At 58.7% G+C, this 23549-nt stretch overlaps 1 protein-coding gene across 1 annotated transcript in view; it reads left to right on the top strand.

Moving 5' to 3' along the window:
- The window catches only part of MICAL3 (microtubule associated monooxygenase, calponin and LIM domain containing 3), a 132504-nt gene that overhangs the window by 50024 nt on the left and 58931 nt on the right, over positions 1–23549 (top strand). The window contains 18 exon segments of the mRNA XM_045839199.1: positions 1391–1724; positions 3271–3478; positions 5139–5255; positions 5595–5696; positions 6147–6302; positions 7102–7202; positions 8984–9241; positions 9581–9696; positions 10627–10753; positions 12161–12257; positions 13130–13277; positions 15289–15485; positions 16818–16930; positions 17018–17080; positions 17418–17591; positions 18681–18764; positions 21022–21120; positions 22608–22664. Coding sequence (XP_045695155.1) covers positions 1461–1724; positions 3271–3478; positions 5139–5255; positions 5595–5696; positions 6147–6302; positions 7102–7202; positions 8984–9241; positions 9581–9696; positions 10627–10753; positions 12161–12257; positions 13130–13277; positions 15289–15485; positions 16818–16930; positions 17018–17080; positions 17418–17591; positions 18681–18764; positions 21022–21120; positions 22608–22664 — 2481 coding nt within the window. The 5' untranslated portion in view covers positions 1391–1460.

The following is a 23549-nucleotide window of genomic DNA, read 5'->3' as shown; positions in this document are numbered from 1 at the left end:
AACAGCTGGTAGCTCCCGGGGCCCTTGGGCTGGCTCATCACATAGGAGGTTACTTGTTGTCCCTACACCTGCACACAGCAGGTCAGCAGCTGACTTCCTCCACCTGCCCCCACCTCCAGCAGAGAAGCCTCTTCCACGCAGAGCTCCCTCGGGGTCCCCTCTGCCCCCGAGGGCCACATTGTGTTGCTCCTGTGAGGGCCTGTCGTCATGACCGAGGTGCCGGGAGTGAGGACAGTGACCGTGGAGGGCAAAGCCTTAGGGTCCGTGTGACCATGTGACAATGTCGGGGCCTGCAGCCAGGCCCTGGCACAGAGGGCTTGGGGTCTCCCTGCCCTGCCTCCTTTCTGTGCTTCCTCCGGCTCCGTGTTGCTCTTTGGCCTTTGCCTCCTCCCACCAGCAGTAGTCCTGCAGAGGGGAGATGGATGACACACGGTACGAAAGGGGTGGAAACGTGCAAAGCAGGGAGTGGGTGAGTAAGGGAGAGCCTCGGGTGCCTCACCTCCTGCAGTCTGGAGGCAGGTGTGTGGCTGTTTGGAGAGTGGGCGGTGTGGGCGCCCTCACCGTGGTCAGCTGGGTCTGTGGCCCAGGGAATGGCCATCAGTCTTCCCACTTGCTGTACACTGGTGGGCAGAGCAGGGCTTTCTTGGGCCTTTCCCACCCTGCTGACTCGGACACTTCTGGTTTGTGCTTTGTAGACACGGTGATGCTGCGCTTCGGTTCTCCTCAAACCTGTCTTCACAGTGCCTCAAATCTCCGCAGGGGCTCGTCTTTCTCTGCCAGGCCCCTCAGTCTGGGAGGCCCAGGTCTGGTCCAGAGTCATGGCTGCACTGTTGCCAGGATCTCCTTGTGCGATCTCACTGGGTGTCCTAGGCTCAGCGACCACCTGTGTGTGAAGGATGCCCAAATCGGGGGCTGGGTCCCCAGGCTTCTGTCACAGCCGCCTGCCCAGTGAGCCGTCCCCAAGTGTAGCACCGACGTGACGTCCTAAAGGGACCTCCCATTCCACCCTCACCCATGAGTCCTTATGGTTCCAGACCACTGGCCTGGGGCCACCATATCCTCAGTGGCCTGGAAACCTGGGGGTTGTCCTTGACCCTGACCCTCCTGTTTTACTTCCTTTGCTATGTATCTGTGTCTTCCCTGCCTGAAAGACTCCATCTCTGGCGGGAACCCCCCCCACCCCCCCGTGACTTGGTGTTCCCAAACCCCGTGCCTCTCTCACTGCCCTCCCTGCACCTCTGTGCAGGCCATGCCAGAGGAGTGCAGCCCAGCCCTGCCCAGTGAAGGACTTGGACACAGAGGAATTCCACATGGAAAAGGTTGTCTCCCAGAACGTGTTGGTAGACAGATTCGGATTTGCTGACTATTCCTTCTTCTTTGATTTTGTCAGGTTACTCTGACGGCATCAGGTGGACCGACACCATCCCCCGCCCCCTCGCCGGGGCCCGAGCGTGGGGAGCATGGAGGAGAGCAAGGACGAGGCAGCAAACCGGGCGCATGCCCTCTTTGACCGCTTCGTGCAGGCCGCCACCTGCAAGGGGACCCTGAAGGCCTTCCAGGAGCTCTGTGAGCACCTGGAGGTGAAGCCCCAAGACTACCGCTCCTTCTACCACAGGCTCAAGTCCAAGCTCCACTACTGGAAAGCCAAAGCCCTGTGGGCGAAGCTGGACAAGCGGGGCAGCCACAAGGACTACAGGAAGGGGAGGGCCTGCAGCAACACCAAGGTGCGGTGGGGCTGGGGCCCCGGCCATCAGCCTGAGGGGGACGACCAGCAAGGGAGGGACCTGCAGAGTCTGTAGGGCGAGGATGGGCCGAGCTGAGCCAAGGTCTGGTACGGGAGGTCAGGCTTCTACCTGTGGGAAACATCCATGTCACTGTTCCGGGTGCTAGACTTTATTTGTGTTTCGTGTGTTTGCATATTGAACAGTCAGGGTTTTAACTGTTTAAGAACAATTTAAGTAGTGCAGCAGCTTGTTCATTTTGCTGAGCCTCTGCTTTGAATCTTGCACTCTCAGGGGGGTGCAGGTCAGTGAGCAAAGCAGCACAGCTAGGCCTTGCCAGCATCCTGCACAAGCACAGCCCCATGGCGCAAGTCACCGTCCTGTGCTCAGTAACCAGCAAGGGACACATAGTATCTCAGTAACCAGGGAAGGACACATGGTATCTCAGTAACCAGGAAAGGACACATAGTATCTCAGTAACCAGGGAAGGACACATGGTATCTCAGTAACCAGGGCGGGACACATAGCATCTGCCACCTGGGGCCTAAGGTCGCTTTTCATCCTTATCCCAAAGGTCTGTTTTCCTAATAAGCAGGGGCCTTGTGAACACAGTAATTTCTTTTTGTTTCTTCACAGTGTACAGAAGCAGTGTTCTCAAGAAGAAGGTGGGCCTAGGTGGGGTGGTGGTTTTGGGCACCTGAATGAGGTCCGGGAGCAGGTGAAGAAGGAAGAATAGTTTCCTGCTGCCCCTCCCTCCCAGGGGCTGGCAGGGAAAGAACGTGGCAAAGGACTTCACAACTGTGTCCTCAGCGCTCTTTCCCGAGTTCTGATTTCCCGAGATCTAATTTGCCTGCTGGGCTTTCATTTGGTCGTTGGTTAGATATTCGTCAGTACAATTCAGGAAGTTCAGAGGCATGACTTGTATGAGGGAGTTGTGGAGTTTTATTAAGGATAAAAGGAGTTCAAAGCCAAAAACATTGCAAGCCTTTTTTTTCCTTCCTCACATGCAGTGTGAACTAGTTAAGTATCCAGTCTCACCCTGAGTACTGCTCTAAATTTCATATTTTCAAGATTGTTTTCTTGGACTTTAGTCTAAAGGCAGGTTTTTAGGACTATTGTCAGCATGAAAAACTCAGGCCCCTGGCAGTTGCCTCCTGGGAATCCCTGGAGTAGAAAGCCATCCGGGACTCTGTGTGTGATGTTCAAACTCCCATCTCCTTGGACAGAAATCTGCCTCACTGAGAGACCTTCCCAACGGATGGGAGATGCAATGCAGTTTTCAAAGTGCCTGTTGAAATGACAACCCCCCCTAAACACGCGGCCAGTCCGCAGGGTGAACACAGGCTGGATTAGTGTCCAGCTCTGACAGCTGAGAGCCCTCCCTCCTCTCAGCACCCACCAGTGGCTGTTGCGGGGCCCCGAGGGTGCAGTGGGATGGGAGGTGGAGTGAAGAGCCCTGTGGGGGTGGGCTTTCGGGAGTGGTGGTCGTGAGGTCACGAGACTTGTTCTCAAGGGGTGCCACCTTGCCTGAAGCAGCCCTGTTTTTCAGTGTCTCATCATTGGAGCTGGTCCCTGCGGTCTCCGCACAGCCATCGACTTGTCCTTGCTGGGAGCAAAGGTGGTCGTGATTGAGAAGCGAGACGCCTTCTCCCGAAACAATGTCCTGCACCTCTGGCCCTTCACCATACATGATCTGCGAGGTTTGGGTGCCAAGAAGTTCTATGGCAAGTTCTGTGCTGGGTCCATCGACCACATCAGTAAGTGAAACTGGTCCTCCTGCAGGTCAGCCCTCCCACACCCCCCAGTGTGTTCTGCAGGAGACCCAGGCAGGCTCCCTGAGGAACACGTCTGCAGCTGCCTGGTTTGCTCTGTGTCCTCGGCATCTGCTGTGCAGAAGCACGTCTGCTGGGAGGCAGGACTAGGGCTCTGCAGTGGAAGGGCTGAGCTCTGGGGTCACTAAGGCAGGCCTCGGGCTCTCCTTCAGCATGCGCACTGGTGGGATGAACACTGGCGCGGCCCAGGCAGTAGGTGGCCAGTGTGGGCCTTCGCCACACTCGGCCGTTTCAGCCGGCCCTTTGAGTGTGGCGTGGAAGAGGCTGCGCTGGCGTGAGAACAGAGTGCTGTGGGCACTCCTGGGGAGGCCGCAGCCGCAGACACCTTGTTGGGTGTGTGGCCAGCTGATGAGTTGGCGGCGGGATTCCTCGATTCTCGTGGGGCCTGCAGCCCCAGGGCTCTCCCACTCTTGCCCCCTCGACGCTCGGCGTGGCCTGTCTTTCTGGGGTGCTTTGAAGTAAGTCCAGGCCAGTGCACACGTGGTTTTGTCTCTGTGACAGTGTGTGCAGGACGACCCCTCTGCCTTACGAGGTCCAGGTCTTGTGTGCTGACCGTCACCAGTGGTTCCAGGGAAGGCCTACAGGGGGCCTCCCTGAGCTCCTCCCGATGCGCCCCCAACCCTTCGCTGTGGGAAGGCCGTGCCGGTTCACCAGCCTGGCCACAGCGGCGTCTTCCCGGCGGAGGAAGCCCCCGGCCCTCTGCGGGGCTCTGACGCACAGAGCGTCTCAGACCCCAGTTGTCCGTGAATACAAAACGTGCGCCAGCGTGGGCTTGCGTGAGTCTACGTGTGGGACTCGGTGTTCGGTTGTGTGACCTGGGGAGACAACTGGAGGGTCCGGAGGAGGGTTTGCATGGACTCCTGGACAGCAGCTGCGGGCGAGCACCCGGGCCACCCCTCCAGCGGGTCTGCCGGCTGACGTGCGGCACGCTCAGCCACAGGGGTCCGGGTTTTGTCTGCCTCCGGGGCGGCTGTGTGTCTGGCACCTGGCAGGTCCTCACTGGATGTTAATAAATCTCATGGGATAACGAGCAAGGTTTTCATTCATTTTGAGCCTTAGTTTCTGCAACTGTAGACCAGTCGGTGGTCGGGGGAGACAGTGAGACAATTGGTCTTGCTCCGGCCCTTTCCCTTCGCACCTCGTACATCTGTGGAGACGGGAGGTGAGGAGACAAAAGTGGCACTGGAGGCCCAGGGAGTCGGGCTGCCCCTTCGGGCCAGGCCAGAAGGAGGGCGCACAGTGGGTGCATGACGTCTGCCGCCTCTGGTCACAACCCAGGGCTGCAGGTCCTGCCGAGTCACTGAAGCTCTGACTGATTCAGGGAAGGTGGAAAGGCGAGTCTCCTGTTAGCCACAGTCTCAAGTTAACTATCTCACCCGAGAGGTGAGAGCAGGCCTGTGTCTTTCCAGCATGTTTCTGTCCCTCAATAAAGAGCCTGTGTGACATGGCTGGGAACACGCTCCTGTCCCAGAACCTTGGAGAACCTGTATCAGCCCCATGTTGGCAGCAGGTGGGGCCTGAGCAGGGACACCAGTGGTCACCCCCCAACAGTGGCCCTGATAAGTGTTGTCCTTTGTCTCCCCAGGTATCCGCCAGCTGCAGCTCATCCTTCTGAAAGTCGCGTTGATCCTGGGCATTGAAATCCACGTCAATGTGGAGTTCCAAGGACTCGTGCAGCCTCCTGCGGACCAGGAAAACGAGCGTGAGTAGAGGCGGCGGAGCGGGGAGGGGAGGGGAGGCGAGACGAGGCCAGCACGGAGAACAAGAGCAACTTGCGAGCTGTCTTCAGAGCGGGCTGCAAGGGGCTCTCTGTCTGTGCAGCCCGTTTCCCCCGAGGGACTCCTGAGAGGCCGCGGAGATGGCCTTCGACGTGCAGGCACTGGTGCCCGTCCCAGAAAACTGAGGGGCGGGAACGCTCCCGCGAGGCTCCTGCCTCTGGACCACGTGTTTGCCGGGGGCTCTGCCTGCCGGGGTGTCTCGGTATGTCTCAGACGGGGGGACTGGTCTGGGCGCTGACCTGCACTCTGACTTCGGTCCACAGGGATAGGCTGGCGGGCCCTGGTGCACCCTAAAACCCACCCCGTGTCAGAGTACGAGTTTGAAGTGATCATCGGAGGGGACGGCCGCAGGAACACCTTGGAAGGTACTGGTCGGTGCTGCACAGCCTGGTGGGGAGCAGAGGGAGGGCGGCTTTCTCCGCAGCCTGGGCTGAGAGCTGTGTCACCAGCACCCACGCTGCTCAAGAGCCCGTGTAGGGACCACAGTGTCCTGCCGGGCAGCGTGGCAGGACGACCTCTCATCTTAGTAACAAGGTGGCTTCCCTTTTGTTTTTAAATGGCATTCCTGGTGTTGAGTAATATTCTGGTTGGTCAGATTTCAAATTTTTTGTTAGTGTGTGGGGGACTTTCTGCTCTTTTCCGGGCTGTTGCATTCTTTGGTGAGTAAACCGCTTATTTTCCGGTGGAGAGGAGCTGCCCTACAATGTTCCCATGGATTCCTCCCTGCTGTGGTCCCTGCTGCCATCAGCAGTGCCCCTCATGTCCCCACCTCACAAGCCAGCTGCAGCCCCCTCTAAAGGTATCTCTCCCTCCAGGGTTTCGTCGGAAAGAGTTCCGTGGCAAACTGGCCATCGCTATCACAGCCAACTTCATCAACCGAAACACAACAGCAGAAGCCAAAGTGGAAGAGATCAGTGGTGTGGCTTTTATATTCAACCAGAAGTTTTTCCAGGAGCTGCGGGAGGCCACAGGTGGGTGTGGGTGCCTCAGAGAGCTGGGGTTGTGGGAGTCGCCTGCGGCCCTGGCTCTCCTCGCTCCTGCGCTCTCCTGTTCTTCTCTGCGTCCCAGGGCCTGGGCCCTTCTGGACAGGGTTCGCATTCATGTCTTCGTTTTTGCGTGTTCATTCTGCCTCCCAGCTCTCCCCTCCCCACCCTCCCCGCCTCGGTCCTGCGGGTGGTGTGGGATGCAGGAGCCTGCGGTTGCCAGTCTTCTGGTTTATGGGGGCCTCGAATGTGTCCTCTTGCTCCTGACTCCCACCTTGGCCTTGAAGTAAACCAGCCACGTGCTAGATGGGAAAGAGATTATTTTGTGACTACTTTGGAATACATTAACATAGATGTTTTGGTGCAACACTAATGCACAGCAAATTCCAGTTCTTTGTTTTCTAGAATATCATCTTTCCATGACATCTGTTATTTTAGACTGATTGAAATTTTAAGTCAGTAGTTCATTCTGCTTCCAGGCATCCAGGTGTCTGCTCCATTCTGGGAAGTTCCCCAGTTGCCTTGACAACTGTAAAAGCAGCCTCACCTGGTCACTAACCAGACCCTTCTATTAGATGTGAACCTTCTTCCTTCCCTCACTGTTGACTGTTGTGTGGGGGGTATCTTGGGGTATCAGGGGACTCCAGAGCAGTGCAGGATAAACTGAGCCCACCCTCTTTCTGTGGCTGAACGGGCAGGAGGTGAGAGACTGTGCTCAGACGTCTCGGTCATTGTCCCCTCCCTGCCCGCCGGCCCTTCCCACCACACCTCTGCCTCCTGCTCACAGGCATTGATCTGGAGAACATCGTCTACTACAAGGACGACACGCACTATTTCGTTATGACAGCCAAGAAGCAGAGCTTGCTGGACAAAGGGGTGATACTGCACGTAAGTGGTGATTCTTCCAGAGAGAGAGATTACGAGTGTGAGTATTACTGTCTGGGAGTCCTCTTGTGAGGGGGTGACAGTGAGCCAGCCCCTAGCTTGTCATCTGGTAACGTGTGCTCTCGGTTTTCTTTTTTTTTTCTTTTCCTTTTTTTTTTAGTTAAACTTAAAAAATGACCTTGTACTAGGGAAATTTTCTTATATAAAGAAACGTGGAGAGGGCCATCTGATGACCCCCGTTACAGAGCTTTAACGATTATCAGCACACTGCCAGTATTGTGTCAGGAAAGCCCAGCCCACCCCCATTCCTGCAACTGGATTATTCCAAAGCACATCTCCAACATTTTAGGAATAAATATTCAGTTGACTTTGAGGTGATGTGATTTGAGTTTCTAGAGAATTGCAGATACGAGCGATTGTTGGTTGGTTCGTAGGTGTCTTTTGGAAGGGGTGCTGGAGGGCACGGAGTTCGAGCAAGAAGCAGAGGGTGGTATCCCCGGAGCCTCAACCTGGCCCTGGTTTTCCTGTGGATGCGGCCGTTGGGGCCCCGGAACACCAACTGGGTTAGGGGTGATTGGACCCCAGCAGTCAGGGGATGGTCTGCATGTGAAGTCGGAAACCCCCTGGGGGCTGGTTCCTTACGCATGCTTATGTCTCAGTGTGAGCGCTGCTGTCCCCGCACAGTGAGTTGGAGACGTGGGGCCCCAGGCTCAGGCTTGAGCAGCTCCACCCAAACTCGAGTCGCTCCCAGGGGTCCCCTGTCTGAGGGGCGGTCCCATGTCTGGTAAGGCAGACAGACCAAGCGGGTGTGAGCCCACAGCCCTGCCAAGGGCGTGGCCAGGTGGTTCGATGCTTCGCTTCTGAGGCATAGCAGTGAGCCCGTTGCTGCCAGCTGCCACTGTGGAGCGGCTCTCCGCAGTGCCTGGGCCTGACATCCTCCCCGTTTTTCCTTTGTGTATTTAGAGGGCGGAGGCCAACATGTGCGGCTAACCTTAGATCCACTCAGACTGCTCACTCATTGGGAGCACTCTGTTTTGAGGGCGTGTGCTTGGCTTTTAGCATCTCATGCTGGTAGCAGAAAGTGCTGTCAGAGCCCTTGGGAGCCAGAGACTGCGCCCCAGGAGCACAGACTGGGCTCGGTGCGTGGTCCTCTCGGCAGGAAAGCAGCTTCTTGGGCCTTTGTGTGGGACTCCCCTTTCACTTATCATTGTTCTTCTGTGTTGGCGGGTTTCTGGGGAGCCTGTCAGAATGGTCTTACTTTTTAAACTCCTGTTCCATCTTGAATGTCTCCCTCCCCAGTCCCCTGGGCGGCTGTCACTCCCACCTCTGGGCTTTTTGGCAGAAGCTTTGGGCTCTGCTCTGCCTGTGGGTCTGTTGAGTTGGGCTGAGCGTTGCACATGGTCCCCGTTGCCCAAAGCTGTTTGCTACCCAGAAGGTGGTGACCAGCGATAATGACAAACAGCTAACCAGGTGCCATCACGTGGACCACTCCGTTCTGTGCTCAGCACAACCCTGTGAGGTGGATGGGACAGGATCACAGAAGGAGCGACTTGCTCCAAGTAGATGGAAAAGCCAGGACTATGTTTTCAGCAGCAAGGCCTGTGTCCTTTCAGAAATGCCCGCCACTCTTCTTTGTATTTTGTGAGAAAAGACTTGTGGGAGTGCGCATTGCTGTGGGGGAAAGGCAGGGAGAAACTTGCTTGTCTGTGGTGTGTGCACTGTGGCTCAAGCCAGGCAGACCGCACCTGGCGTCTCCAGCGAGCCTCTTCCCTCTCGGAAGCTAGGACTACGCCGACACGGAGCTGCTGCTGTCCCGGGACAACGTGGACCAGGAGGCTCTGCTGAACTACGCCCGGGAGGCCGCTGACTTCTCCACCCAACAGCAGCTGCCGTCCCTGGACTTTGCCATCAACCACTACGGGCAGCCCGACGTGGCCATGTTCGACTTCACCTGCATGTATGCCTCTGAGAATGCCGCCCTGGTGCGGGAGCTGCACGGGCACCAGCTCCTTGTGGCCCTGGTTGGGGACAGCCTCCTTGAGGTGAGTGGGCGGGGGGCAGCCTGGGACCGTGGTGGACACCGTCCGGGGTCCCAGGAGGAGTGGGCGTCTGGGTCCCGGGGCAGGAACAGACACTGTCCAGGGCCCCGGGGGAGGAGTGAGCAGCAGCAGCACACGGTGACTCGCTGGGGGGGAGTGTCAGGCAGCCCTGCCAGACGGTCCCAGGGCTGAGGGTGATGGAGAGGCTGCAGCTCTCCTGCCGGGCCCTCCGCTGGGTTGTCAGAAGCTGCTTTCCACCGCAGACTCTGTCTTGGAGCCATTGTCCAGCTTCTGCCTTGGGAAGGGCTGCTTATCGTTGCTCTGTTTTCTCTCCTGTGATAGCCGTTTTGGCCAATGGGAACTGGCATCGCCCGGGGCTTTCTGGCTGCCATGGACTCTGCCTGGATGGTGCGAAGTTGGTCTCTGGGAGCCACTCCCCTGGAAGTGCTGGCCGAGAGGTAAGGGGAATAGCAGGGCCGCTGTGCAGAGGGACGTGGTCAGGCGGAGCCCAGGGTCTCCCCTCCTCTGCTTTCCCTTTCTTAATGAAAGATATTTTCACATGTAAGAGAGGAAGTTACAAGAACTTAAAGGTTATCTACTGCAAATGCTCATCTCTTACCCTTTCTAAACGGAATTCATTGCTCCTGATGATATCTGAATCTTCGTGCACCATCAGGGCTGTCCCTGCATCCTTTGTGACAGTCACGTGAACACATGCATAAAAATAACATGCAAGCCCTTGCATCCCTAAACTGGAGGGACTTAAAGTAATGAAGTCAGTGGGGTAATACAGGAGATACTAAAATAAGAGAAGAAATTCAAAGTGACTTTGAAGTCAAAGGAAAATACCAAACTGCTTGTCAGCATTTCTCAAATTTTTGCAAGTCAGATGTCTTGAAGCAGATTATGGCAGGTGAGGTGAGAGTCGCAGGTTGGGTGGCAAGGAGCAAAGCCCTAGCCCGAGAAACGAGAGAGATGGGATTCGCTGCGCGGAGTGGTCGGCGGGCAGTGTTCGCAGTCAGTCACTCAGGCGCTATAGGTGGCGCGGTGGCGTGTTCTTTTGTCTTGCGCTTCTCTGAAACGTTAAATGCTGACAGACTCGAAGCAACAAGACAGTGAGTGGACCTGCCTTTTCTGCCAGAGTCAGGCAGTGTCTCTGCCCACAGCAGGGCACCCTCGGTTCTCGTTGGCCTGCCAGGCCCCTGGGGTCACTGATCTGGTGGGACTGGGAAGCAAGAGTCAAGGTTGGGTTGGAGGAAACTGGTCAAGGAGGCGCATTTGTCTCATCCTCCCAATCACGTGACTATCGACACGCTGAAATGGCCTCCCAGGCGAGGGCGACATCACAGCTCGGGGCTGGACCTGAGCGGGGTGCTGTGTTGTTGCAGGGAGAGCATCTACCGGCTGCTGCCTCAGACCACCCCTGAGAACGTGAGCAAGAACTTCAGCCAGTACAGCATCGACCCCGTCACTAGGTACCCCAATATCAACATCAACTTCCTGCAGCCGAGCCAGGTGAGCACCTGGCTGCCTGGGTCCCTCTGCAGGTCTGGTGACAATGCGTCTCTTGGGTGGACGCGGGCAGCCTCGAGTCGGAGTTGGTGGGAGGGGAGGGCCGGCCCCATCGGCAGACGGAGCGCCTCAGGCCCAGGGTGGGTGGATGGCCTGCCGGGGGGCCACACGTGACAGAAGCGGTGCCCCAGGACCCGGGCCCGTGCCTCTGGACTCCGACTGGCCGCGCGTTCAGGAGGGCGCCAGTCACTCACCGGTCCATGCACACGACTTCCGCTGGCACAGTTACCGCCGGGCCCTGTCACTCGGGCAGGTCATTTCTCATTCTCTGACCCTTGGTGTCTTCCTCTGTAAAACAAGGGGACGGTCCCTGCCACTCACAGACGGGGTCACTGGGGGACAACAGAGACCGTCCACGGGGAAGAACGTGGAGATCAGCCACTCCCTGTCAGTAGAAGATTGCCGGCCACTTCTCTGTACCGAGTTCCTTCTCAGAACGCCAAAGCCTTGCAGCTCCGTTAAAGGTGACATTTTATAGAGTTTAGCTGTCCCAAAAAGCCCACCAGGTTTTGGGAAGTAGCCATTCAACATATCTGCCTGTGTTCTCGTGGAATTTTTTATTCACTTTCTACCTGAAGTCGTCACCGTCAGCCCTGTGTCCATGGGTGGCGAGTCACAAGGGTCCACGGAACCTGCTGTGGAAGGTGCACGGAGTCCAGCCACCAACCAGATGACCACACATGGGCACCAAAGACACACCATTCAGGAAGCTTCATTTGTAACACGCGTCCCCCCGCAGGACTGTGAACAAGTTCCCGCAGCGTGCCCCGTGGCCGCGTGCGTGCAGCCGTGAAAAGACTGAACCGCCACCACATTCAAAGTGAATGCGCCTCGGAGACACTAGCAGTGCACAAAAGAACCCCACACCCAAGTGGGTGCTGTGTGACTGACTTCATTTCTACAGAGTTCAAAAGCAGGAAGACTGGTCCTTGGGACAGAAGTCTCCGTCGTGGGCACCGTGGGGGAAGGGTGCCGACACGAGGCTGGGCTTGTCGGGTCGGGTCCAGTGATACCTGGGAATATTTACCTGCAAAAACGTGCCAATCTCGACTGTATCTACTGTGAGCGAAAAGAGGGAGCCAAACAACAGCAGCAACAGCAGAGGCCCGGCAGAGACGGGCTGCCGGAGGGACCGTGGTGGCCGGGCAGTGAATCTGCAGTACAGCCTCCTAGCGAGTGCGTGTTTGTCTGTGACCCAGCACGTTCCGGAGAGGGCTCAGAGGTCCTCCCGACTTGTCTGCTCTTTGCCCCGCCTGCTCTCCCAGCCTTCCAACTGTCATTCTCTGCGCTGGGGGGACTTTGTTACTGGGACCTGACTTCCTTCCTCACAGCACTTTACCTTTCTGCCAGGTGCGCCATTTGTATGACTCTGGGGAAGCAAGAGACATCCACCTGGAGCTGGAGGGCCTGGCACACCCCAGGGCCACCCCTAAGCTGGCTCGCCATGGTGAGTCCCAGTCCTGGCCTCTGGGCCGGGGACTGTCCTGAGCAGTCTGACCGCCTGGTCAGCTCCCATGCACGGCGGTGTGTCAGGGCACATCTGAAAGTTTCTGGAGGCCTTTTCATTGTCTTGACCGGGGAGGGATGGTGCAGCTGGCTTTCAGGGATGCGGCTCGTGGTGCTGCGGTGCACACGCCTGCTCCCAGCCGGGGCGTCAGCCGAATCGAGATGGGGAGACCTTGGTCGAAGAAGGTATTGGGAGGATCCAAACAGAGACCAGACGGGCACTACTGAGGAGGAGGAGGAGGGTGTATGGGCGCACATGCCCGCTGAGAGGACCAGGGGAGCATGTTTGCTGCGTGCGGCAACTCTGCCAGCACACGGGGATGGAGAGAGGGCCGCTGCGTGCTTTGTGTGTAGGCAAGGGCCCCTGGAGCTGTAAAGGAGAGGGGGGTGCAGACACTGTACGTGCAGGACGGGCCAGCCAGAGGAGGTGAGCACCCCTCCAGGAGCCACGCTGATGGCCGCAAGGCCTCCCCCAGCACTGACACGGAGGGGGAACGAGGCGTGACCGTGGAGCGTGATGAGCAGGGTGGGCCACGGGGGGCACTGCTGGGTCCCAGCCCAGGCCTTGCCGTGTGTGGGGGGGTGGTCTCGAGCAGGTGACTGGTGTCTCTGAGCCCTGGTGCCAAATAGGGAAGTAGGGTGACAGACACCTGCCTCGAGTGCTGGTCCCCAGGCTCGTAGCTCTGGGTGCCTGACAGGGCGCTGTTCCTGCCGTCGGTGACTTTCCAGACCGGTCGTGCGTGCTGCAGCACGGGCCCACACTGGTGCTGCTAGGTGACCATGCTCCTATCGGTGTTTTTTTTGTTCTTTTAGAGTCTGTACCTCGTTCAAACAAGCTGCTGAGCTGGTGCCAAAGGCAGACGGAGGGCTACGCAGGGGTCAGTGTGACGGATCTCACCGTGTCTTGGAAGAGCGGCCTGGCCCTGTGCGCCCTTATCCATCGGTATCGCCCCGACCTCATGTGAGTTGTGGCCAGACTTCCTGTTTCATTTTCTGTCCCCAAGGTCTTGGAGCACCCTGCTATCAAGTTGCCAAATTCGTACGTTTTTCCTAGCGTGGAATCCATAGTAAGACACTTCCTCTAGAAAGCAGTGATTAATTTTTATCTGATTCTATTTAAAACTCTGAATGTCAAGCATTATGTAGTTCAGCATGGAAATGATTCCCTGAGTTTTTAAAATCGCAGCACTCAGATGGTCAAAAACTGATTTTAATGCCCACCTGGGAGTATTACCTTCACACAGAGGGGACCTCTGTGTAGTGGCCGCAGGTTGCGCTCTGCTGCTGCCACCTGTCTCTCCACTGTCACTGGCCATAAGCAGAGCTGGCTGGGACGTGGGGCTGGCTCATGGCGAGGGTGTTCCCTGCGCCTGGTGGTGGTCTCTCCCGTCATGGCCCACATACTTGCAGATGCTCAATCAGCCCTGCGACCCTTGGGTCGCCGTGGTCACCACCAGTGTCCACTCCCTTGGGGGCCTCCATGCGGAATTGGTGCCGTAGGATGACCCAGGTCAGGCGATGACTTGCACACGGCAGGCTCCCCGAGGGCATTCGCCCTGGGCGCCAGACGGGCATGTTTGGAGCAAAAGCAGAGCAGGCAGAGTTATTTTGGCTGCCTGTTCTTTTATCATTAGGTCCACTTAAGGGCCCAGTTTTTTGTGTTTGTTTTGCTTTAATGTTTGCTTAAGAAACCCAAAAGGCCACAGTTCCTGTTTGTGTTAGGCTGTAAGTGCACAAGGCAGGAGCTACAACGGCAGCCTTGCCGGGGTGGGCAGCGTGGGAGCTGGGTTTCTGGCTGGTGCAGAAAAAGGTGAGCGGCCCTTTGCTCCTGCACCATAGCCTGCACAGGGGTAACGCAGGGCTTGCCCCTCTGAGAGGGGGTGGGGGTCGTGGAAAAGACTGACTCGGTCAGTGTAGTACAGGAGTGCAGAAGGAGGAGCCGGGCGAATGAATCAAAGCCCTTCCGAGGGGACAGCAGGAAAGAGGGGTGAGGCGGCAGTGACTGGAGGGAGCCCAGCGTGAGGGGCGGGAGCTGTGAGTGAGGGACCCGCTCCTGTCGAGATGACTGGCGGCCGGCCGTCTGCTGGAGGCCTGGGCTGTGTGCTTGTCACAGAGGGCAGCGCCGTGAGGAGGGAACTGGCCCGGTTCAGACCACAGGGACCCCACTCAGAGTGAGCGTGTCGGTCAGCAGCCGTAACCTACAGGGAAGAGGAGTGCTTGAAAGTGAAAACCTGCTGTGGGTCAGTGGGTGGGCACAGTGTGAGGCCCGCCCACTTCTCCCAGCCACTAAAGGAGACTCAGTCTTCCTTGACTGAAGAGCAGTGGGCTCAAAACCCAGTGGGAAACACTTGTTATTCTAAGTACTTGGGAAAATTCAAGAAATTTAGCAATGGAAAAATCTTTTGAGGAAAGTTTTGGAATTCCCCTTCCAGGAGGAGGCTGAGTGGGGTTTATCTGAGTGGGTCTGGGGCCCCAGGGGCTGGTCAGGGGCCCCAGGGAGGTGCCGCCAGGCCTTCAGGAGCAGTCGGGTCCACATGGGGTTTTTACCTTCGTGGAGCTTTGGGTTAATCAGCATAGAGCACACACGAGATTCGAGAGAACACATACTGGAGGGCCCCTGCTCTTGAGCCTGTGTTTTAGTAAGAAGTTTATGTGATTGGGAAAATGAGGAGAAATAACAATCTAAACTTCTAAAAATAATAAAATGCTCTGACCTAAAAAATAAACACCCCCCCCAAAAAAAAAAAAGAAAGAAAATGGTAGTTTTTCAGCTTCCTCCTCCTCTTTTTTCCTTCATGGATAGATTCAATCATTTTTCTTCTCAAGGGTGATTTGCCCTCAGATTTCAGGGAATCCCTGCCCACAGGAATTTAGCTGAGCCACCGAAAAATGGTGGTGACTTCCTGACACCGTGTTCTTGGTGAGGGGACAAGCTCCCCATCTTGACGTGTTTTCCCTACCCCGTTGCTCAGAGACTTTGATTCTCTGGAAGAGCAAAACGTGGAGAAGAACAACCAGCTGGCCTTCGACACCGCGGAGAAGGAGCTGGGCATCTGCCCCATCATGACGGGCAAGGAGATGGCCTCAGTGGGCGAGCCCGACCAGCTGTCCATGGTCATGTACCTGACCCAGTTCTACGAGATGTTCCGGGACTCGCTGTCCTCCCGTGGTGAGGACCTGGGGCTTGGGTGGGGGTGGGGGCCCTCACGTCCTCGTCAGTGCTCACAAAAGCAGGCCGGCACTGACTCCCGGGCCTGCCTGCCATCCTCACCCTGGCCCCTGGTGCCAAGGCTGTGAGTACGTAGCAGCCCTCCTGTCCAAAGGGTTCCCGGACTGCACCCCCTTCTCCTCCCTTTCCTCTCAGACCCAGCCTTTCTGAAACAAGCGGTTCACGCTTGTGGGCTGTTCCTCTCCTGCCCAGCCTTTGCCACCCCTGGCGGCCCTCACTGCTCTGCCAGACAGATGTCTGTCGTCACGAGGCCCCACACGTCCACGTGCACCTCCCCTTCTGTGGCTCGCCGCGCCGGTCCGCACGGTGGGGCGACCTCCCTTCCCGGACTCTCCCCCATCCTTGGCGTCTGGAGCCCTGCCCCAGACGGGCTCCCGCTCTTCTCTCTGTCACCGGTCCTCCCCTGGCTCCTCTGGCTTCCCCTCTGTTTTCCCACTTTCCAGCGTCTCTCCAGCATGAGGCCCCAGTCTGTCTGCCTGCTGCCCCGAGAGTTTCTGTCGCCATCTGTTGTCTCTGGAATGAGCAGAGCCTGGTGTTCAAGAGTGTCACCCATGGGCCTCAGGCTGGGCTTACACCCCAGTCCTAACACCTGTCCAACTTTGGGCCAGTTACTCCATTTTCTTGTGCCTCAGTTTCCCCATCTGTAAAAGGGGGTTTTTCTATAATGATATGCTAAGAAGAATGCATCTCAAATGGAAGCACTTAATAAATGCTAGCTGTACTATTAGTTTCAACTATTTTTAAAAATTACTGTTGTTACTAAGAAGACACTGGAATCTGTAGTTGGTGATGCTCCAGGGTCTTCCGGCCCATGTGGCCTCACAGATGTCTGTGGCTTTTTCTGACAAGATGCACAGTGTTTACAGCGAAACCCCAGGCTCGGACACCAGTCCACACGGTCAGGGAGCCCCTCGGTGTGCAGTGGGTATCTGGGCTTGGAGCCCTAGACCCCGCCGTGGCCCAGCATCCCCCTCTGCCTTGAGGCTTTTATCAGAGGTGAGGCTCCAGTGCTCCGCTCAGACGACCAGTCACAGCCAACTTGTGACTCCTGTGGAAGTTCCTGTGATGCAGGCGGAGGGGAAGGAGTGGGCGTTGTTTGTGTTGATGGAGAAAGAGACTCGGTGTCTAGACCTGAGTGCGTGCTCTCTGTGCGATTTCCTGCTGACCCTTCAGAGCCTCCAGGGGTCCTGAGAGGCCCCTGCAGCTGGGGCAGCCTGGTCGGTCCTTTGGGGCCTCTGCAGTACTGTCCTTGACCGCTGCCTCTGTCCACAGATGCCGCGGCCCTGAACGCTGAGGAGAAGGCAGTGCTGGTAGCCAGCACCAAGTCCCCCATCTCCTTCCTGAGCAAGCTCGGCCAGACCATCTCCCGGAAGCGGTCCCCCAAGGTGAGTGGAAGCAGCTGTGATCAGCGGCGAGCCCAGCGGTGAGGTGTGGCGTGGAGAACAACGCAGTCTGGTCCCTTCTCGCTGCAGGACAAGAAGGAGAAGGACTCGGACGGGGCTGGGAAGAGGAGGAAGACCAGTCAGTCCGAAGAGGTGCGAGTCGTCTGGCATTTGTTGGAATGATTATGTCAAATCGCCCTTTTTGTCTTAAATCTTAGTTTTCAAACTGGTGTTGCTAGACCTTTCCATGTCCCCCTTTATCAGGCTGCTTGTGGGCAAGGTGCTTTTCTGTGGGCTTTGCCTCTGTCTGATGATTTGGTGACACACACAAGCCCGCTGTCCTGGGCGGTGGTGACCCCAGCAGGAGTCGGGGACCCTCCCCCACTCCGTCTGAGACTAGAGCTCGGAAACATACTGGCCCTGTGCTCCTTCCTGGGAGGGGCACGTGGGACTCCTCTCACGAAGGCCCTTGGGTGTCCCTGTTGACCAGGAGGAAGTGCCCCGGGGCTGCAGAGGAGGGCGTCCGGCTCTGGGGAGCGCTCTGACCGACCGGAGGACCGATGTTGCCCTCGGCAACCAGAACAAAGTCAAGTACATGGCGACCCAGCTGCTGGCCAAGTTTGAAGAGAACGCGCCCGCCCAGTCCAGTGGCTTGAGGAGACAGGTGAGCCCTTCTCGCACCTGCCATCCCCACCAGAAGGGGGGCTCTTCTCAGTCGAAGGAGATGGTGGCGCGTGGCTGAGCCCGGTCTCTGCTCGTCCCTGTCCAGGCATGGCCGATGAGCTCTGGAGTTCCTGGGGCCCCGTGCTCCCCCTCCTCTGAGGCATCGGGTGGCAGTCAGCAGGGGGACTTTAAACACAGGCCTCCGAGTTCACGTTCTTGAAAGCCATGAGAGCAGTCTGTGCCGAGTCCCATCCCTGCTCACTCGCCTTCCCTTCCCGCCGGCCGGCCCTCAGTGCACGCCGTTTCCCACAGCCAGTCCGTCCTCCCCATGCACAGTCCGGGCTGCCCCTCTCGGGACTCGGGCCGCAGCCCCACCATCCGCTCCCAGCGGTGCCTGTGCCGTGTGCCAAGCCCGCCGACTGCTCCCCTGGGGCCCGCACACTGGTTCCTCATCCTCTGAACACGGCACAGAGGTGACAGATGTCCTGGTTGAGAAGCAGCTCTGCGTGCCTCAGGCGACTCTCCTGGGCACTCCTGAACCAGGCTGAGACAAGGAACCTCGTGCAGTTCCCACCTGTGCGAGCTGGCGGAGCCTTGAAGGGCGTCCGTGCAGGGCCTTGTCTCTGCTCTCCCTGGTCTGAAAGCCACTGAGACGTCCGCAGGGGCGGGGCTGGGACCCGAGGTTCACCCCCGGGGACCTGCCCGCTATTGCTCTTTCCTCGTCCTCAGCCCTCAGCTCTGCAGCAGCGATGGCCCTGTGGGCGGAGGGGACTGGGCTCCAGGGGTCGCTCACCTGTAGGCTTTCTTCATTTTCAGTGAAAGATGAGTGTCTAAACCAGAGTGAATGGTTGAGGCTCAGAACACTGAGCTCCGGGGGGCGGGGAGGACCGCAGCCTCTGTCCTTCTGGGGCTGAGGTTTTGTTTTCTTTATTACGTGAACCTCCCTAAGAATCGATTCCATGCCCCCCCACCCCCAGTACATAGATATGTGTCTGTCCTCCACAAGTCTTTCCTGTGTCTCCTGCCATAATGCCCTTTATTTTGCTTTGTCTGCATGTCCTGTCCCCCTCACCTGGCCTGTGTGTCACAGCCGACACAAGAGCGTGGGGCCGGCCAGCCGTCCTGCGGCCGACCTGAGCAGGGCCGCCCTGCTCCCACCCCACAGTGGAAACAGGTAAAGGACCTGTCTGGATCCAGAGTGGGCGCCACCTGAGGGCTGCCCACCCTGCTCCTCCTGAGCCGGCCCATGCGGGGCTGCCCTTGAACCCAGCCAAGCCAGCCCAGGACTCATCCACGCTCGTCTCAGTGACAACTCTGGGCGGGGTGACAGTGGCACAGACCTCATTGCACGGCTCCTTCCACTCCTTGGGGTTGAGAAACCTGTTGGCAGGGGGCTGTGACTGGGATGTTGGGACCAGCTGAAGCCATGTGGTCAGCTGTTTGGGTGCCCTGGCCATCGGGGTGGTGCCATTCTAACTCTGTCCCAAGCTGACTGGGGGCTGACGTGTCCCTGTGATCACGGGAGGGAGGAGCTGGAGGGCCGGGGCGGGGGGGGGCTGCGCCTTTCATGGCAGACAGGAAAACGTCTGAGAAATCGTCTTGAACTATGACTTTGATTTGCTTCAGACCCTGGACAAAGAGGGTTAAGGGCCTCTTCTTGCGTTTTGTCTACATTTTAAGTGCCCTTTGTAGAAATTCTCTGTAGCAGGGTTGTGGTAACGCATGGCAGCTGCCTCCCGTGAGCAGCAGGACAGAGGGAGGAGGGGCGGAGCCCCACCGTGCCCCCTCTGCATCAGCCTGGACGCGTTTTCTCAGACCTGGTTTCATTTAGGGCTGAGGCTCCGAGACGCTGGGGGGTGGGCCCCCCGTCCCGAGGTGTCTCCGTGCCTGCTGCTGCTAGGCAGCACTGAGCAGGGGCCGGCAGGGTTTACAAGGAATACGTTCAAGGCAACGTGAATATAACTTGTGTTTCTCACCTGTATTTTCACGTGCGGCCACATCAGAGGCTGAAGTGGAAGTTTGGGAAAAATGTCCAGATTCAGGGAGCCAAGCGGCCCCATCCCTCTGCCGGGGGCCTTCTGGGATGGGGACTGCACTGGAGACTCCCGTCCCTTCCCCCGACGTCTCGGTGGGAGGCAGGATGGGGAGGTGGACTCTGGTGGAGGGACTGCTGCAGGGCAGCGTGGCCTCTCGCTGGGCCTGAGCTCCAGGCCCTTATGGGACCAGGGGCAGTGAGCAAGGGGGGCAGCTGTCACCCACGTGGACAAGTGAGCAGGTGGCCCCGAGGCACGTGCCTGGGCCCCCGTGGGTGAGCACGTGGGGGCATCCTGGGCAGGAAGTGCATCCCGAGGGGCTGCCTGGGGCCTGGGGCAGCTGCCCGCAAGGGCATCAGGGGCATGTGTTTGGGGGCCCGTGTGTCTCCTGTTGACGCACCTGGCGACTTGGGCCTTGTGCCTGTGCTGCGTGCAGATGCACAGAGGGTCCCAGTCCGTGACGGAGCACCGCTGAGCTGGGCAGGCAGCAGGGCCGAGCCACGGCCTCTCCTGTGGACTCTGGGGGTTGGGCCCCAGCCCCTGGGGGTGGGTGAGAGACCAGGTGCCGGAACGTCCCGCCAGGTCCCTGACCTCTGGAAGGGGAGCTGTGCCTTTGCTTGGCTGGGGGGGAATGTGTAGGATGTTCCCCTGGTAGTGTTTTCCCAACACCAAGCAGGGAGGGTTCGGGCCTTGCAAGTTGCTGGTAGATTTCCCTCCTAAAAGATAGGCCTCTGGGGGGCAATGCGAAGGTGCAGATACCTGGGGACGGAGGGTGGGGGCAGCACTGGGCCCTCGGCACTGACCCACCAGGCTGCCACCCCGTCGGGAATGGGGCTGCCTGGCAGCACGTGGTCCCGACTCACTTGGGCACAGAACGAGGCAGGAGGGTGTGGCAGTGCCAGCCCAGGGGCCCAGGACCGGTTTTAACTCGGAGGGTTCCCGAGGGTGCTGCTTGCCGGGGACTTTACTGCTCAGCCCTCCTGGATCCCAGCAGCACGTCCTGGAGGCACACGGCGCCTTGTCCAGCCTCGGTGGGGAAAGAGGTCATCTTGGGAGGTGGGAGCAGGTTAGGGGGGCTGCTGCCCAGCCCCACACACACACAGTCCTCCTCCTCTCAGGCCCCACTGGTGCAGCTCCACTCGGTCATGGTTTCGAGTCCCATGGGGCTCTTGTCCTGGACGAACTCACCAGGAAGGGCCCCTGGTGTTTAGAAGGGGCTGCACCTAGAGGTGGACCTGGACACCCACCATGGGCTGCACCACACGGCTATTCTGGCCACACGGTGCTGGGTGGGGGGGATGGGGGCACAGGGCTGGGCCCCTTGGTCCTTCTGGACCCATCCGGAATGTGGCCACAGTTTCACCAGTCTTTTCTCTGTTTGTGTCTGTTGTGCAAAAGCGGCAGGGAAAGGAACGTTCTCGGACCTGTCCCAAAAAAGTGATCACACTCTCTCCACCCCCCACTCCACCTCCCTGTCGGGCATGTGGCGGCCAGCAGGTGACCTTGTGTGCATGCCCCGTTGTCTGTCTGTGCTGTCCTGCCTGTCTGTGGGTGGCGGGGGCAGAGCCCACGCCCGGGTCTCTCTCTTCAGGGATAACCATCACAGAGCAGAAAGACCGGTGGCAACCGGAGCAGCCTTTATGGCTACACACAGTCAGGCTCCTGCCGGCCCTCGGGAGAGAGCAGCTCGCATTCACAGCCACGCGGCACACACAGGCTGAGGTTCAGACAGCGTCTGTCAAGAGATGAGGCCCCAAGCCCTGGGGAGAGACATGTGCTCACATAACCCCATCTCAAGCTGCCATTTTTGCCTCGCTGCCCACGGGACGGAGCTGAGATGAGCTTTGGGGAGCTCTCAGTGGGGCTGCACGGCAGACCTGCTTCCTTCTGACTCGGACGGCCCGGCCCCTGCTTAGCCCTGTTCTGCCCAGACGCCAGCCCTCCCCCCAGCCCAGGCAGACCCTGGGAAACTGCGCTGTGGTGGGGAGCAGTGGGGCATAGTAGGCGTGCACAGTGGGGAGCACTCTTCTACGAAGCTGACCCTTGTTGCACTCTTCTCCATAAAGTAAAATGCCAGCTGCAGAGGCAGAACCTGGGGCAGGCAACTCCTCCGTCGAGGGCCTGGGCTGTAAAGGCCCGGCCAGTGCCCGACCACTGTGGCCCCACGCCTGTCTCCGCATAAGAGCCAGGCACAGGAGCAAAGCCTGGGGGCAGCCCAGGAGCTCTCCCTGTGTGGTCTCGGCTGTTCTTCCGGGAGCCCAGTGAGGCCCTAGCTGCTGTTCCCCCTTTGCAGAGGAGGAGCCTGAATGGGGCAGGGGTCACCTGGGGAGACCCAGGGGCCCAGCTCTGGCCTTGTCCTGCCTGGACCAGAGCAGCTGCAGCGGAAGCTTCGGGTCAGTGTCCCCAGTACGAGGCTCTAAGGAGGCCCCGGGCACCCCATCCCCGCGGCTCTCACCTGTGTGTCTCCTCGGGGCAGCACAGGCAGCCGACCCCATCAGCCAGGTTCCTACCCATCCACAGGTGTCCCGTCCACTGGCACCACTTCCAGGCTTTGCCCCCCTTGCCTCTCTTTGTCCCCCTTCACAAATGCCGCTTTTCCCCAGCTCCTATGCAGGGACCACTGCACCCCCTGTCCCCTTGGGGCAGTGTGTGTCACCCACTTTTCAGCTCTCTGGAGAGCCCCCCTCCTAACCCACCTCTCTCCTCTGACCTTGCGCCTGACGCCGCTGGCCTTGTGCCACCTCTGCACCAATAAGTCCCTGCTCATCGTGCTGCTGACCTCACTGGGGGCTGGGTGAGCAGCACGGCTGTGCACAGCGTGGTCCTTGGGTCACCTGCTCTGGCATCAGTGGGATTGGGGTTCCTTGGGTTGGGGCTTGGCTGGAGGCAGGGATCTGTGTTGACATAACTCTGACTCTACAGCTTTGTCACTTAGGTCCAAATAGAGCTTTTAGATGGAGCTTAAACATCTTTGTTGCCAACAGACGCGCAGGGACCGTGATGCCGACCACCGTGGCAAGCAGCGTCCCCACCGTGAGCGGGTAAACGCACGGACAGCCTGTGGCCCAGGCTGCTGAGGCCACACAGACGGGCACATGGGGGGAGGGGGATGGCCCCCCTCCCCTTGCTTTTTGCACGCTCTTGTCACCCAGCCGAGAGCCAGTGCCCTTTTGCTGACAGTGGTGACCGATGCCAGCAGCATGCACAGCCGAGTGCCCATCGTGGCACTCTGATCAGGCGGGTCCTGTGGTTGGGGGCCCATGGCACCCCATTGCTGCCCCCCCCCCCGCCTGGTTCCCACCTGAGCACGCGTGTGTGGCTTCTCAGGGCACAGGGTGGGAGCAGCCAGCAGGTGGCCTTTGCTCAGCTCCTAGGACAGAGGTGGGGCTTGCGATGGAAGCACTCGGTGACAGGATTTCCTGAATGTGAGGAAGACAGAGGGAAGGAAGGCGTTGACAAGGGGGGTCGCAGAGGAAGGCTTCCACCACCCACAGGGAGAATGGCGATGACATCGGGCCGTTGGGTGACTTGATGGGAAGCAGAGGTGCCCGTTTTAAAAAGCCTGCTTATGTCCTGCCGTCCCCCCACCCCCCTGGGTTGCTGTCACCTGTAAAGGTGGCCTGGCAGGTGGGGCAGGGGGCTGTGCCAGTGCTAGCCTCACATGGGTCTGCAGCTGCCTTCCCTGCCCCTCCCGCCTCGGCTGTCCAAGAAGCCCGGCCCCGGCTCCACGGTCCCTCAGCGGCCTCTCGGGTACGTTGGGAAGCTGGTCACAGGCCCGGTCCCTGTGCCTGCGATGAGCCAGGCCCGCGGTCGGGACAGCTTCCACACACAGCTCTGGGAGCTCGGCCTCTGTGTTTTCACAGAGTGGGGCCCTGCCCTGTGTGCTTCGGAATACGTACTTAACGAGGACTAGTGGTCTTTACCGC

Source organism: Phyllostomus hastatus, unplaced genomic scaffold (genome assembly GCF_019186645.2).
Source record: "Phyllostomus hastatus isolate PE091 unplaced genomic scaffold, TTU_PhHast_1.1 phas_contig_29, whole genome shotgun sequence".
Taxonomy (NCBI): Eukaryota; Metazoa; Chordata; class Mammalia; order Chiroptera; family Phyllostomidae; genus Phyllostomus; species Phyllostomus hastatus.
This window is presented reverse-complemented; position numbering and strand designations above follow the sequence as displayed.